Below are 16,199 nucleotides of genomic sequence, written 5' to 3' on the forward strand. Positions count from 1 at the left end.
CCAGTGGCTGCCCATTTGTGACAGCAAGGGACATGATGAAGCTGGCTGTACTTAGATTTAAAAAAATTTAATAAAATCTGACATATTTAGTAAATTGTTATTTGCAATTTGTCTGACATTACTGCGTGCTATGAAAACGATAGAACGATTCATATCTAGCTAAAAATAGCAGTAAAAGAATTTTAAGTAGGTCAAGTCTGTAGACAACATCTCTCATTTCTGCTCTGCAACCATTTGTCTCTTGCACATCTAAAATGCAAAGGTAATTGGAGTATTTTCGGCTCCGAAGCTTAAAGACAGCAAAGATACAGTGGAGTCCGGTGCACAAGACGGGGAGAACAACAGCGGATTGTATGTGTATACAGCTGTACCTTAGTACACCTCCATAATGATGTGAGTAACATCACAAAGAAACACAGCAGTGGGCTGAGAGCTCCATGAAGCTGTCGAGATCCTTCCGTGGGTGGGTTCAGATGGATACAGCAGGGGCAGGTCTGCCTCTCTGGGAGGATTCTCACGCTGAGAGGGAAGCTGTAGATACGGTGCTTCTATGTGACTATAATCAAGTGCGAATTAAATGAGTTTCACGTGAGCAGATGGTATTTCAAGACGCTGTGCCAGTCTCACTCTCTAAAGCACGACATTAATCAAACAAACCACACATGAAATCAGGATTGTATTACCAAATGTTTTATTAGAAAATATTTTACACCAAATCCAAAAGCAAACAAACCAGGTTAAGTGGGACAGAAAATCAAGAGATATACATATCCCTGCAATGTGTCTACAAATATTCTAACACCACAATACAGAGAAGAAACAGCACATTTGGTGTGAGCTCATCTCATTCTGGCTGTGGGTTTCAGTTTCTACTCTCTGGACTGACAGCAGACGTTTCCATGCACCTTCTTTATTAGATTTTCACAAGTTTTCTGACACATACGCTGGGTTCACTTGACCCTTACAGCTTAAATAATAACAGTTTCTAATTATTAGTTTCCCAGACGATAGGAGTTGTTCCTACTTGTATGCCTTTGCATTTCTTTAAAGCATAAAAAAAAGTCAAATAAATCATTTGTTTCTTTGCATTTGTGCTTTAAACTATCAGACTAAAATAAGATATACTGGGCTTTGATGTTCTCATGTGTAAGAGCATATTGTTTATGTTTGAGGGTGAGTTTCTGTGGGAGTGAGACAGCCAGAGAGAGAAAAAAAAAAAAGAGATTAGAAGTTGTCTACAAGGTCCATGATCCTCTTCCGCTCAGCCTCTTTGAACTCCTCACTCTTTCCATCTCCGATGCTCTCAGCATATTCTGCAAAAGACAAAAAAAAAATGGGAGGATTAGTTGGTTGGCAGCACAGGCGTGGCGGTTTGTCTTTTCAGAAGAACATTCCAAACTAAAAAACGAATAAATAAATAAATTACAAGAATGTCCGAGCTCCAGCCCTGAGCAGGAGATGAATGTGACCAGGAAAATGATACATTTCAGGTTCAGGAAACTACTCCACAGACAGTTTGACAGCGAGCAGACACAGGCAGAGATGTAATTACTTGATTGTCAAACATAAAGAGTGAAAGGTGAGTGCTTCAGTGCTCCTGTATGATTCCTGAGAACATGAAAAATGCATAAAGAATATAAAATCTTTATCAATAATAAAAAAAAAATCTAATAAAAATTCCCACTCTCAAAGAGCATCTATTCCTTCAACTCTGGATTGCGTATACATGGTTGGCTCCCAATATAGAGAATATGAAGGCAACAAATAACCACTGAAGGGCTGCCAATAATATATAATTTGACCGATCAGCTTAATCAACCATCATTTTTTAATTGGATTGAGACCTGGCCATTTCATTGAGTTGATATGTCTTTCCTTAAGAAAGGTTTTCTTTGTGGCAGGATCTATTATCATGCTGAAAAATTACTTCATCACCAAACCTTTGGACTGATGGAGTGAGAAAACTGTCAAAAGAAATTCAGTGTCCACATGTGCATTTTACTGTCAAGGTAATGACTGCCATCTTCACTGTTCACCCCATATCATCAATTATTGTGGAAATGTGCTTGTTTTCTTCAGGCAGTCATCTTTATGTTACATGGGACCTGCACCAAACAAAAGCTCCAGTCCTTGTCCGACACAGATTGACGATTCTTCACGGATCATCACTTTCATCCAGCCATCCACAGTCCATGACTGCTTCTCTTTAGCACACTGTAACCATGTTTTCTTCAGATGGTCTACATTTGGCTTTTCTGCATAGAAATCCCATTTCTTACAGCTCAGTCACAAACATGGACTCCAGCTTCTGCCCATTCTTTTGTTGAGCATTCTTTTCATTTTCCATACACACTGATTTAAGTTTGGCTGATGCTCTGACGTCTTCCTTGGTCGACCTCTATGTTCCCCTTTAACAACCCTCCCATTTCATTTGCGCTTGCTCCAAATTTTAGACACAGCTGCCTGGGAACAACCAACATCTCCTTCCACACTCCCCGTTGAAAGACCTTGTTGGAGTTTAATGGTCCTTTCCAATGTTTCCCCTCACAGCTCTCTTGTTGGACGTTTTCTGTCAATTAGTCAGGTGCAGCAGCTCATTAAGGTCTTTTATGCCTTATCTGTGTTTTGTTAGGCTAATTTTTTGCATGAAATAAAAAAGCTGACTGAATATCCTCCAAGTGTCGTGATTGTAGAATTTTTGCCAGAGGTTTTATAATAATAATAATAATAATAATAATAATAATAATAAACACAGCATGCAGACAATTCCCTGAATAGTAAGGTCAAGTGGTCTCAGATGACAAAAATATCAGACTAAAGTCCATACAATGCCAAATAATTATTTCCGCGTTCTTGTGTTGGAGTAGTATCAACTCAAGTTTGCTTTGCGTCAGTTTGGAGGAGTTTCAGATTTACTCTGGAATATTCATGCAAGCACAGGCTAAGTTCAGACCATCAAAGGCTCCAAGGTCATACTCAAGCTTCTTCCACTTCATAACTGAATAATAAAAAGGAAGATTCTGTAGTGTCAAGAGAACCTCTTCCAGGAAATCTCATTGCACTTGTAGTGATGTTTAGCTATTCTTTGTATTTGAAAAGGACAAAGCTGAAAGAGATTGCTTTTAACAACTGGAACTCGTCCCTGGAGTTCAGTCTTTAGTCTGTCAATCATTTTTTTCCAACAGAAAAATATATTAAATGATCTTTTCTGTTGGAAATATGCTTTAATATGACAAGAAGCTCCAAGAAAGATGCTGCACAGAGTCCACCTTTTCCCTAGTAACAGACCCTGGTATATTGTGCAGCATCTCACTGTGTGCTTCTTAATATTTGACTGTTTTCTTCATTTTGTGTTTCTGCCTCCCACACAAGGCCTTTGAGACCGTTCGACGGTCGATTTGTGAGTCTAATGTGCAGAAAGAGGAAGTTGCAGCTGCCGCAGCCCTGGTGGAATCCTTCCATCCGCTCCGTCTCTCAGCCTGCCTCTGAAGGAGGGATTACACATTAAACCCAGGGATGTCGAGACAGAGAGATTGTGGAAAAAGAAAAGAGACTGTTTTTCTCTGGGAAACACTGCAGAGAGAAGACAATAAGGGAGGCTTTCCTGACTACAGCCAGTCAGGAAGGAAGGAAGGAAGGAAGGAAGGAAGGAAGGAAGGAAGGAAGGAAGGAAGTTTTTACATTATAAGATTATACAAAAAGGAATACTGAGGAGGAACTTTAGAGATTTATGAAAGAATAATGCCAAACACTAAGTGCAGGCGATCATGATAAATCATTTACTTTGGTTATCGCTCCCTTATTTTCGCAGTTATAGTCATTTCATAGACTTCTATATTCAACAAAATTAAACTAAACTTACTTTCAATATACTTGGTTGACAGCAAGCTTACATTCCCTGGTCAGTATGTCTTCATATCTCATATCAGGATTAAAGATAAAACGTGCAGAGTATTGGATGTTCAATGAAGGGATGACTTAAAACACAGTGAAATTTAAGTCCAAAAATCAAGGCTTATACATTTTTCCACACTCTACAACACCCAGGTTATGAAGATCCTGGTCCGCACCTGCCATTTATCATTTAAACTGAAGGACAGTCCACTAAAAATAACAAGCCGCTACCTGAATGTTTTGTCCACTGCTCTCTGCTAATGATATATGGAAGGGCAAAAATCCATATATATATATATTGCCATGTCCAAACAAATATTTTTTCATGCACGCACTTGATTTTCTCTTGGATATACAAGGAAATAATCACATTAAGCTTCAGTAAAGGAGAGGAGGGCTGAAACTAACATACTAAGGAGGACAAAACACAGTGGAGTATAGTGAAGGAGTGACCTTATTTCAGCTCACATTTTAGCTGGTGTCATGCTGTAACAATGTCAAGCATAACTAATAAGAGAGCAGCTTTGAAAAAAGTCTTTCAGGTGGTCATTAATAAAGTCGGGAGCAACATTACAGACAAGCAGAGCTGGTAGGAAAGTGGATCACCACGGTACGTGATGAGTTTCTTGAGATACAACTTTACAGTGCAGGTCAGACTCAGCATTACAGACGGAGGTCACTCCATCATTGGTATTCTGAGAAGAATTAAGATTATGCCCGAGCACAGTGTTGGAGGTAAAGTCATGGAAGTGTAAACAGCACCATCAAGTACGGGGGTGTTAGTTTGGACTATGATGCAGAGAGAGCTGTCTTGAATGGCAGCACCGAGGATTTGAATTGATCCCAGAGGTGTGGGATGCCTACTGACCTAAGAAATAGCTGAGTTTTAAGGCTCACTAAGAAAGCAGTTAGGGGACACAGAGAGCGATATTCAACAAAACATGGAAATCTACAGCCTCTTTTACCACCACCTTGTAATTGTTAACATGTCTATGTGTGTTTCCAACAGCTTTACAGTCAGCCACACAGACAGAAAGGTCAGAGATTCTGTGACTCTTCAACTCTGCACAAGGTTTTCTTTAGTATGCCGATACCCTTTTCCTCTGTCACCACGGCAACACAGCAGAGGACAATACAGTACTGGGCATTGCCATTACTCAGGTCAGTGACTGCGACTGATCTGCCGTGAATACAAGGAGAATCATTTCCAGGAGCAGTTCCTGCATCCGCAGCCAAGGATGGGGACACACTGTCAGACTTTCAGTGTGATTACAGCTGCAACTGGAACATCATAAGCCCCTTACAACACCGTTATAGTCGCCTGAAGCCGCTCTGATCCAGCGGCACAAGGGAGAGTTGACACCGATGATGCTCTAGAATGTTTATCTAGCAACAATGTTTTCAAAAGTATCAAGCTGTCATGCACAGAGCTTTATAGGTAAAAATCAAGAACTAGGTCTAAAAAATAAAAAAAATAAAAAAATCTATAGAATAAAGTCGATACATGCTATATAGCTGGAATTTTAATTGGATAAAAATGGAAAAGCAAGTAAACCTATGCTTTCAGAGTTTGGTGAGACTCCCTTGTGATCACTTGATTAGTTTGGAGGAATTTTAACCCATTACACTGTACAGACCAGCTTAAACTCTGGGATGAAAACTACTTCCTTCCACAACATTTTTACTAGTGCACCGTCAACACCGTGTATGGTGAGGGCGGGGCTCTGCTGACTTCAACTAGGGACGTCGTGAGTCGGTGGGGGGAGTACTTCGAGGGCCTCCTCAATCCTACCGACACGCCTTCCGATGAGGAAGCAGAGTTGGGGAGCTCGGACGTGGGACCTCCCATTTCTGGGGCTGAGGTTGCCGAGGTGGTCAAAAAACTCCTCGGTGGCAAGGCCCCGGGGGTGGATGAGGTCCGTCCTGAGTTCCTCAAGGCTCTGGATGTTGTGGGGCTGTCTTGGTTGACACGCCTCTGCAGCATCGCGTGGACATCGGGGGCAGTGCCTCTGGACTGGCAGATCGGGGTGGTGGTCCCCCTCTTTAAAAAGGGGGACCGGAGGGTGTGTTCCAACTATAGGGGGATCACACTCCTCAGCCTCCCTGGTAAGGTCTTTTCGGGGGTACTGGAGAGGAGGATCCGCCGGATAGTCGAATCTCGGATTCAGGAGGTGCAGTGTGGTTTTCGTCCTGGCCGTGGAACAGTGGACCAGCTCTTCACCCTCCGCAGGATCCTGGAGGGAGCATGGGAGTTCGCCCAACCTGTCTACATGTGTTTTGTGGACTTGGAGAAGGCGTTCGACCGTGTCCCTCGGGGACTCTTGTGGGGGGTGCTCCGGGAGTATGGAGTGCCGGACTCCTTGATATGGGCTGTTCGGTCCCTGTATGACCGGTGTCAGAGTCTGGTCCGCATTGCCGGCAGTAAGTCGGACATGTTTCCTGTGAGGGTTGGACTCCGTCAGGGCTGCCCTTTGTCACCGATTCTGTTCATAATTTTTATGGACAGAATTTCTAGGCGCAGCCAGGGCGTCGAGGGGGTCCGGTTTGGCGACCTCAGAATCGGGTCTCTGCTTTTTGCGGACGATTTGGTTCTGTTGGCGTCGTCAGGCCGTGACCTTCAGCTCTCACTGGAGCGGTTCGCAGCCGAGTGTGAAGCGGCTGGGATGACCATCAGCACCTCCAAATCTGAGACCATGGTCTTCGGCCGGAAAAGGGTGGAATGCTCTCTCCGGGTCGGGAATGAGATCCTTCCCCAAGTGGAGGAGTTCAAGTATCTCGGGGTCTTGTTCACGAGTGAGGGACGAATGGAACAGGAGATTGACAGACGGATTGGTGCGGCGTCTGCAGTGATGCGGGCTCTGCACCGGCCCGTCGTGGTGAAGAAGGAGCTGAGCCAGAAGGCGAAGCTCTCGATTTACCGGTCAATCTATGTTCCTACCCTCACCTATGGTCACGAGCTGTGGGTAGTGACCGAAAGAACGAGATCGCGAATACAAGCGGCCGAAATGAGTTTCCTCCGCAGGGTGTCTGGGCTCTCCCTTAGAGATAGGGTGAGAAGCTCGGTCATCCGGGAGGGGCTCGGAGTAGAACCGCTGCTCCTCCGCATCGAGAGGAGTCAGATGAGGTGGCTCGGGCATCTGGTGAGAATGCCTCCTGGACGCCTCCCCGGTGAGGTGTTCCGGGCCCGTCCCACTGGGAGGAGGCCCCGGGGAAGACCCAGGACACGTTGGAGAGACTATGTCTCTCGGCTGGCCTGGGAACGCCTTGGGGTCCCCCCAGAAGAGCTGGAGGAAGTGGCCGGGGACAGGGACGTCTGGGTCTCTTTGCTCAAGCTGCTGCCCCCGCGACCCGATCCCCGGACCAGCGGAAGATAATGGATGGATGGATGGACATTTTTACTAGGCTGAGGTCAAGACTTTGACTTTGTCCATTAACGATGGCAGGCCACACTGGCCCAGATGCAGAAAAACTAGCCCAAACCATGCTACTTCAATTTAGGTGAATATGTTCCATGCGTTTTCCCAAACCACATTTTTATCAGATGTTTCAGATGGGATTTGTCCATAATACTTTGCTGACCTCTTGCTTTCAGATTGGACATATCTTCAGACTGATATACAGAAAAAATCTTTTCGCATGAATATGATGAGAATTGAAAAAATTTAATGAATCAATGTTCTTTTTTTTTTTTTTAAATAATTCCCAACAGCAATGAGATGAAGGAGGATGATAAACAGCATCAGTGTTAGACATGCCATCACTCAGGGACACATGGTGTTAGTTTAACACAGGCCTGTTTCAAAGTTATGGATTACACCAGATTATGGCCAACATCACAGGAACTGATACTCAGAAACCCTCACCACTGGAACTGAGTGTGGAGGTGTCATTTCAGTAACCTTCCAAAACTAATGGTTCGATAATGACATCCACAAGGCCAGCTCTGCTGGGTTGAAATGAATCAAGGCTACTTAGTACATTACTCATTGATTTCCTTCAGTTTTTACATCACTGTTGCTGTGCCTTCTCTTGTCAAAAGCTGAGTGTAAACAAGGCACTGAGACTGAAGTGTGAAGTGATCTGCAGTCTTTTCTGCAACATTGCATCTCTTCCAACCATAATGGTTAGCTTTGCAGCCGCTCTCTCTGTGTTGCCTTTGCAAGGTTTATGGTTACAATAACAGCAAGATTTTTTTTTAGTAAAACAATACATGCAGACCAACACAGAAGCAGCTGAAAACCTCACAGCAGGGTTTTTCACACCAGTGACTGCTCCTTCCTTTGTGTTGGGTCTCTTTTTGCGACAGAGCCGCTTCTCATTCAGCAAGCTAAAGCCATTAAGGTCAAGACAGCAGAGTCAGTGACACACTCTGCATGTGCTTAACCTTTTCCTGCAATTTCAAGTTGACCGGGTGTGGCACTTGAAATGGGAGACGGCTCCACGTTTTGTAATGCAAAGTGTGAGGTCGCATTACGGGCCACACACACACACACACACACACACACACACACACTTAAGCACACAAATGCATTAAGATGCTCTGGTACTAAACTGCACACCCATAGATCTTAAACACTGAAATCTAACAGAGTCTATGACGAATAAATAAGTCATACCAAAATCATACCAAACCCCCCCCCCCCACCCACCCACACACACACTCACACAGACACACATTTAAAACTTGCAAGGCATGGATACAATATGTAAACTGAATAAAAAAATGTAAAAAAACGACCACACACCTGCATACATTTTCATATTTTTGCATGTTCATACATAGAATATGTATACGATAGCGACCCAGGTCACAGAAGTAAACATAAAAATGGATACATCATATTGTTAATAAGCAAACACATGCTGTGGACAAGCAAAGTGTATGCAACTGTCTTGATGAAAACAAAAGCAACACCCAGCCACAACAAATTCCCCTGGGTTAGCCAACACACGCATACACAAGAAGGGACTGGAAAATTGCTTGCTGGCACTGCCATGTGTGACAGATAACTCCATCTACATCGTTACATGCCACCGAGAGCTACAGAGTGCGTGTTCGGAGACTCGTCCTCGGGCTTTATCCGACAATGAAACGGGAAGAATGAATGTTGTACAAGGACGAAAATAACACACCTGCTAGGTCTTTGAAAATCGCAGAGTAAACAAATTTAGCAGGACAGGAAATCTTTAGGTGACTGAAAAAAAAGAATGAATGGCAACGAGAAGACAGTCTGTACTCCTGTCACAGCGTGAATATGATTAAATTACAGTGCAAATTTGCATGCCAGAATGCATATAGTTTTACCATCCTATCAGGGGCACATGTGGAAGCAACACAAACACTTGTGCCCGGATGCATTAGATTCTGCACTATGTTTTGGTTATTACTGCTTCATCAGGTCAGTTTTCTTGAGTGAGGCTGTTTGACTGCAGGCGTGTCAGGGTCTACAAGCAATCGAACCACAACCAAAGATTACTTATCATACCAACATTCCTCACTGAAATGTATTTTCAGTTATTGTGTTACTATGCGTAATTTTATCCTTCCAATGTATAAGCTTAGTTTTATTTATATTTTTTTGTTCATACAGTGTTTCCCATACATTGAGGAAACTATGGCGGCCCGCCATAGTTTCCGAATCCCAATCATTTTTTTTTTTAAACACAGCGATTTCCTCGAAAACCAACCAATATGACTCCACAACAGGTGAATTAGTAATTAAACATGTCCTAAAGTGTGCAATGTCAGAGTTTTGAAGTTTAGTGGCAAAAAAGGTTTATGTGTTATTCGTTTATGTGTTGTTCGTTGACAAACATATTTTTTTGACTTATTTATATTCTGAGAAATAATGTGAAATTTGAGCAATGACGAGTACACTAGTATGTTGTACGGTATGTTGCTTAAAAAAATAGTAAGCTCAATAGTTTCTGTTTAAAATAAGGTGTTTCAACCATCCCGACTAGGCGGAGCGGGGTGAAGTTGGTTTTATATTCGACATTCACCTATTTTCCGGCTTTATAATTGTAATAGCGTCACGAAAACCGCACCAATTAGCGTCAGGATGGTATTAATATTTACAGAAAACTAAGATTAAGTAATCGCGCCGAATATACTTCTAAGTGAACTACGGCAGCCGGAGCGCTTAGGGACCGTCGCAAAAGTGCAACGCCTTTTTTTGTTCTGACTGGATATTCAACCAATGAACACCAAACCACTTCGGATGGGTTTGTGAACTCACTATAAAGCTTTCACAGCCTTTTAGTTTCCAGAAAAATCATTTTAGGTAGAACATTTACTCAGTGTGCATAGTTAATTCCATTTTAGACTTTTATTTTGTAATATCTCCCTTGTTATTCAAGATAACAACACCAAACCACTTCTGATGTTCGTGAACTCATTGTGTACTTCCCACACCCTTTGTTATCAAGGACAACCTTTTAATTATTTTTAAAAAGGTATAAGTAATCAGTGTATATGACTCAATCTTATTTATGGCTTTTATTTTGTAATAGCTCTCTTGTTTTTAAAGATATCAACACCAAACCACTTCTGATGTGTTCCTGAACTCATTGTGTACTTCCCACACCCTTTGTTATCAAGGAAAACCTTTTCAAGTTTCTCAAAAAGGCATAAGTCCTCACTGTATATGATCCATTCATATTTTTCATGAAGTTTAGTTTTAACCTGTAAATATTTTCTATTACAATTGTTATCATTGGGTTTTAATGACAAGATGAGGTTTCCTCACAAGCCCACAAGGGTTTCTGACATCTCCAGCACACATTCCTTTTTTTTTTTTAAATTTGTTGGGTTTTATTGTGTATTTTTTTTATAAATTTGAATGAATGTGTGCAAATCAATCAAATGAAATAAAATCTGCAGTCGCACAAATTTACGGCGCGTGAATTTACCACCCCCCCCACCCCCATAGTTTCCAAAAATTCTGTGGGAAACACTGTCATATAAAAGGTTTGTAGAGTCTAAGCCAAAGTGAGTTGTTCTCCCCAACAGGAAACATCAACACCATGCACCACATTTGCTAAATGCCTTTCTGCATGCTACAACTCCTGACATAATTATGGAACCACTTCACTTGGAGGATGTCCATCCAGCCTTTTTACTTTGTAAAAACATAAACACATATATGACACAAAACATTTTTTCTTAATAGCTGAACACTCCAGCTTAAGAAAAAAAAATACCTTCAGATGTTTTTTTTGTAGAGGAAAAATGTGCTCAACCAGTGCTGTAGTAATAAGAACTATGAAAAAGTTCTCACAACATGGAAGCATTCAATTTTGCCAAGGAGATGGGCCCTAAAGAGGCAGGGGCTAAAGCAAAGGGATTCAGGCAGTTATCCAAGTATAATCTTAAATTCTAAAAGGAGAATAATTTGGCGGGGGGGGGGGGTAGCACTGTAAGTCATTTGTTTGTTGTACAATCTAAGCTTTTGATGAGATCTGGTCATTTTAAAATAAGCTGCTTTTACCTAGGTTTTTATTAGATTAATTGAATGTATATCTTGTTATGAAATTGTGTAAATCTATTAAGATTTCCTCTATTTGTTTCATGTAGGAAAAAGGAACTTGCAAGGAGAAAGGGACAGATATATTTAACTAGCTGTGAACATCTACACGAGGTGTAACAGCACATTACTGCAGGGAAAGCAGAAGTGACAAATTCTTTATGTGAATCCATTTAAAAATACTCATCAGAAGTGAAGATTGTCGTCTGACAATGGACTTATATGGATTTAAAATTTTCATCCTATTACAAAAATGCTAGAATTCCTCTTTCCCTTTTTTTGAAGTTAATTTGGTGCTTGAGCTGAGCATTACTTCAGGGCCCAACTTTCTGTAATAGATGACAATATGACAAAAAAAAAAAAAAAGTTACTCACCTCTCATGATGTGGCGCACGACTTTGACAGAACCGCCTCTTAGATTGAGAATTTGATGGACCCTCTGCTGCAGCTAAAAATCAGAAAAAAAAGAGGCACTGATATTCGAATACTGTCTTTTTGCCAAGAAAATGGTGCGCCTGTTTTATTACTGGAGATGTTTCATCTAGTTAGATTTATTCGATGATCAAAAAGGTAACATTTTACAGACTGGGAGCTTTATGGGCAAAAATCAAGAACTAGCAAACAGGTCTGAAAGGTCTAAAAAAATGTTTAAAAAATTTAAAACATCTCTAAAATAAAGTCACTTTTATTCTGTCCTATTCTCTCCTCTCCATCCATTTTTTTTTCTCCCCACTGTCTTCAAGAATTTTAGTAAGTGAGTGAGTAAGCAGGGCTTTGGTGTGGGATATGAACAAAAAAAGCAGTAGTATGTGACACAATCAAGTTGTACATATGAACCCGTACCTGCAGTTTCAGCTCCAGCAGAATTAGCTGCTTCTGTTACTGGGACCAACCAATAGTCACATCTATCAGATTCAGTTGGACTAATACACAAACTGTGCCCTGTAAATGTTCTTTTTCCACTTCTTTTCTTCCACTTCTCTGTGTCCTCGTCAGTTCATAAAAACGTATAGTTGGGTTATAATGAACAAAGGACAATAAAATTAATGACAACTGATTAGCTTCTCATATGCCCAGAACTACATTTTTAAAAATAAACAGCATTTTTAAAAATAAACAGTGGTGTAAAGGGAAACTTACATCTTGGTTTCCCTTTACACCACATAATTAATTTCTTACCGACAGTCAACTGGTATTTTAACATAATCATTTAAAAGGCCATCATATTTTGCTAATAAATCCTAAAACTGAGCAGGGCTATGATAACCACAGGGAAAATGAAACTACAAAGTTTTTGGTGTTGACTTTGTAACAACAAAAGAGGCACTGCTAGAGTCCAGTTAAACCCAGAGTGAGCCACTTGGCTCCAGCACCCATAAAAACCATCTGACCTGCCTGCTTTTACAGCTTGCCTGATTAAATGTCTTAACGATAATTGATGGGCGAGAAAACTCATTAAGAAAGCCAGAGTCAGTGTGTGTATGTGTGTGTTTGTTTACCTGCGAGATGCCAGAGTTGCTGATCTCCACCATAATATAGGATATCAACTGAAGGACAAACAGTCCGGCGTCCAAGCGGCGAAGGTAGAATTCATCTTCCATGCTGTCGTCCAGGATTTCTCCTCTTCGGACCATCTCCTGCACGCACAACTCAGTTAGAACACATGAGCAGGATTTTATGCTAGATGTAAATAAATCCCAGTTTGCTGTTTGTTGGTGGAGGTTTCGAACAAAACAAAAAAAAAAAATCAGAAGCTACGTTTGATTTAGGTGTTATTTTCCACAAATCCATTTTCTTCATTGAGCAGGTACACAAATGAATTGATTTCACAGCTAAGCTGAGGCCAAATATATAAATAGAACTCACACACTAACGCATACGTTTGCACACTTGCGTAGTTATTCATCTTAACAGCCCCGTCAGTATGCCAATAACACAATGCTGCCAATAAGCACGCAGCCTACATTAATCATCATTAGAGATTAAGCGGTAAACCAGAGGGTGTAGACCGCTGGAGTGGCACAGCAACACAGATCATGCATCCAGTGGCTGTCACACAATTCGATAAAACCAACAGTGACCTTTATTTATAGATTATGAAACACTTTACTAAGCAAACATGCAACTGCTCATATCAACTTTCTTTTAAAATATCAAACATATTTCACAACGGAATTCCGAAACTCACTGTAGTTGCAAACTGAATTATTAACATACCGCACGCCCATCTTGTGTGACAGATGTAGTCAAGGATCAAACTAAAGGATACCAAACATATTTACAATCGAATGATTTAATCCAACACCAAATTCAAAACTTCAAAAGACCATGTAATCCAATCCCATTGTAGCTCTGAAGTCCACCTCATCAATATGCCTCAACCAAAAGGCTGTTCCTGAGAATAACAGGATCCAACAATTCTGCAACATAACCATATTTTCGGACATTGCCTCATTTTGTTTTAAATAATTTCTGCACAATGTTAATTGCAGCCTATTTTGATTAACAAAGTGTTATTAAAGCCATCAAATGTAGGGCATTTATCCTTTTTTTTTTTCCTGTGGGTAAAACAGTGGCTTAGAACTCTGTTCTATTACATAGAGGACAGTTATCACATTCTAAAATAGTCCCCGAACTTGGCATTGTTGCCCGATAAGGATGCACAAAACTTGAAACAAAGCCATTTGAATATAGAATGTGTTTCCTCTCCTCCCGGTTGGTAAAAAAAAAAAAAAAAAAAGCGATTATCTCCAGTTCCAGGACAGCAACTGGGCTTATCATTTTCAGGGGGAAAAGGGGGGGTGGCAGCATGTGGCAACGCTACACAATTCGACAAAGACACAAAACACGAGATGTACGTCTAAATGAAGGAAAAGATAAGTCAAAAAACATTCATGTAACTCCTGAGGGACACCAAAAACAAAGCATCAACAGTTTCTCTCGTTGTTTTACATAGGAAACAAGCCCATCTCATGTCATCTTCATGACTGCCCACGGACAACACAGCAACACAAGAGCTGGAAGCATTTTCTGAGAACATCTTGGACAACTCAATTATCTGCGAGTTTCCATTTCCAGTTATCTGCCTCCACACTGTAGTGGAATGGAAATTTATCCCAAATGTATGGTCCAGTGTGAATGTGGTCTATGATGTACTTGGTGACAAGATTGATTCTGTTTACTGGACTGCTCAGTTTGAGTCAAAGGTAGCATGACAGCAACACAGGGAAAATACTGATGAAAACATATTTACAGAGACGTTCTGTGGTGATTTACTCAGTCTGCAAAGTAAACGTGGCTAAATGTACACTGGCCTCAGGGAGTACCTCTGCAGTGAGATATCTAAAAGGGTAAATTAGCTCCATTAAGAATAAAACGTATGGTCTAATTAGATGGAAAATAACCAGAGATCCAAGCGGATACAATGCTTCACGTGAAACCTATTTTTTACAGAAACAAGAGGTCGATGTTTATTTGTTTTGCGCGCCTATGCGCAACACTGACGCCATTTCTCTGCATTCATTTTTTGTTCGCTGGCCTCAATATAATCAGTGGTCGATGATGTAAAATAGCTGTTCGATTCTGGTCATCTCAAAATGGTAAATAGTCATAATTGGCAAGCTAATTTCACTACAATAAAAATTGAAATACCAGCTACAATAAGATGACTGCATGAAAATCGTACACCATAACAAAATGAAACTGAAAATAAGTAGGCAAGCTAGCTCAGAAGTCATAATGGCCACGCATTAAACTAAGCTAAATGAGAATAAACAGTTTAAATAATTAACCACACAGAGAGATAATTGGTTCAAAATTCTTAAATTGTGTTTCCTCTTTTAGCTCAATCAGAATTAAAATAACTGACAGGTGAAGTCAGTAACATTGATCCTGTCAATGCAGTGCATCTATCTGCTGGGAATTCCGACTAAACTTTGTTCGATCAGCTGATCAATCAGAGCAGCCTGAATCTTTTATTAGACAGGCATTAAAGAGACCGGAGCTTCTGCTGCACTAATTGTGCGAAGCAAGAGATCCACAAGTAATCACAATATAACTCGCATATAAGGGAATGAACAACTCCTGCAAAAAAGAAAAGATGAATACCTGAAGTTTTTAGGATTTCAGCTCAGGCCTTCGAGCATTATTACTTCCTGTGTTTTTACTGTGATGTTTGTGCTTTTAGGCATCTTCGCCCTAAATCTGAGATAACTTTAGAACTTTGTCAACCAGCTTGAAAAAACATATATAGTTATGTTAAAGATATGTTTGAATAAATAGCTGAAAGTAATGGATAAAAGGGATGGATGCTACTGCTGATCCAATAAACTGTAGTGAGATTAAAAACTTAAATAAACTGACCTAAACACACAATTCAGCAGCAGTGAACACAGTGAACTTTACATCACAAGGAAGAAAGAACAGTTTCTACCTGGTTAACCTCACTCAGTCTTCTAACACTCTTTTGAAAGTAAAATGTTTTTTTCTTTGTCAAGCTTTTGATAACAGTTCAAATCTGTTGGGTTTTTTTTGGGGGGGGGGGCTTAGGAGCTCTGTGTAGTTGAAGATGTGGCAGTCAAGATGACCAAGGAGGGAGAGGAAAAAACTCATGGCCTGCCTCCATAGCACAAACTTGGCAGTGGAAAACATAAGAGTCATCAGCTTCACTTTTAAAGGAAAAAGAGCCAGCTGTAATTCAAAGTGTATCATTTCTCATATCTGTCTTGGGATGTGAATACAGCTTGTCAAGGCACATGATAACATGAGAAGTAATGATGT

At 40.8% G+C, this 16,199-nt stretch overlaps 1 protein-coding gene across 1 annotated transcript in view; it reads right to left on the reverse strand.

Moving 5' to 3' along the window:
- Nucleotides 1-668: 668 nt before the first annotated feature.
- ctnnbl1 (catenin, beta like 1) overlaps nt 669-16,199 on the reverse strand; it is a 54,760-nt gene continuing 39,229 nt past the window's right edge. Inside the window, exons 14-16 of the mRNA XM_075476082.1 lie at nt 12,920-13,057; nt 11,796-11,868; nt 669-1,313 (exon numbers count right to left, since the gene is read on the reverse strand). Of these exons, the coding sequence (XP_075332197.1) occupies nt 1,225-1,313; nt 11,796-11,868; nt 12,920-13,057 (300 nt within the window). The 3' untranslated portion in view covers nt 669-1,224. The remainder of the gene's footprint in view (nt 1,314-11,795; nt 11,869-12,919; nt 13,058-16,199) is intronic.

Source organism: Odontesthes bonariensis, chromosome 10 (assembly GCF_027942865.1).
Source record: "Odontesthes bonariensis isolate fOdoBon6 chromosome 10, fOdoBon6.hap1, whole genome shotgun sequence".
Lineage (NCBI taxonomy): Eukaryota > Metazoa > Chordata > Actinopteri > Atheriniformes > Atherinopsidae > Odontesthes > Odontesthes bonariensis.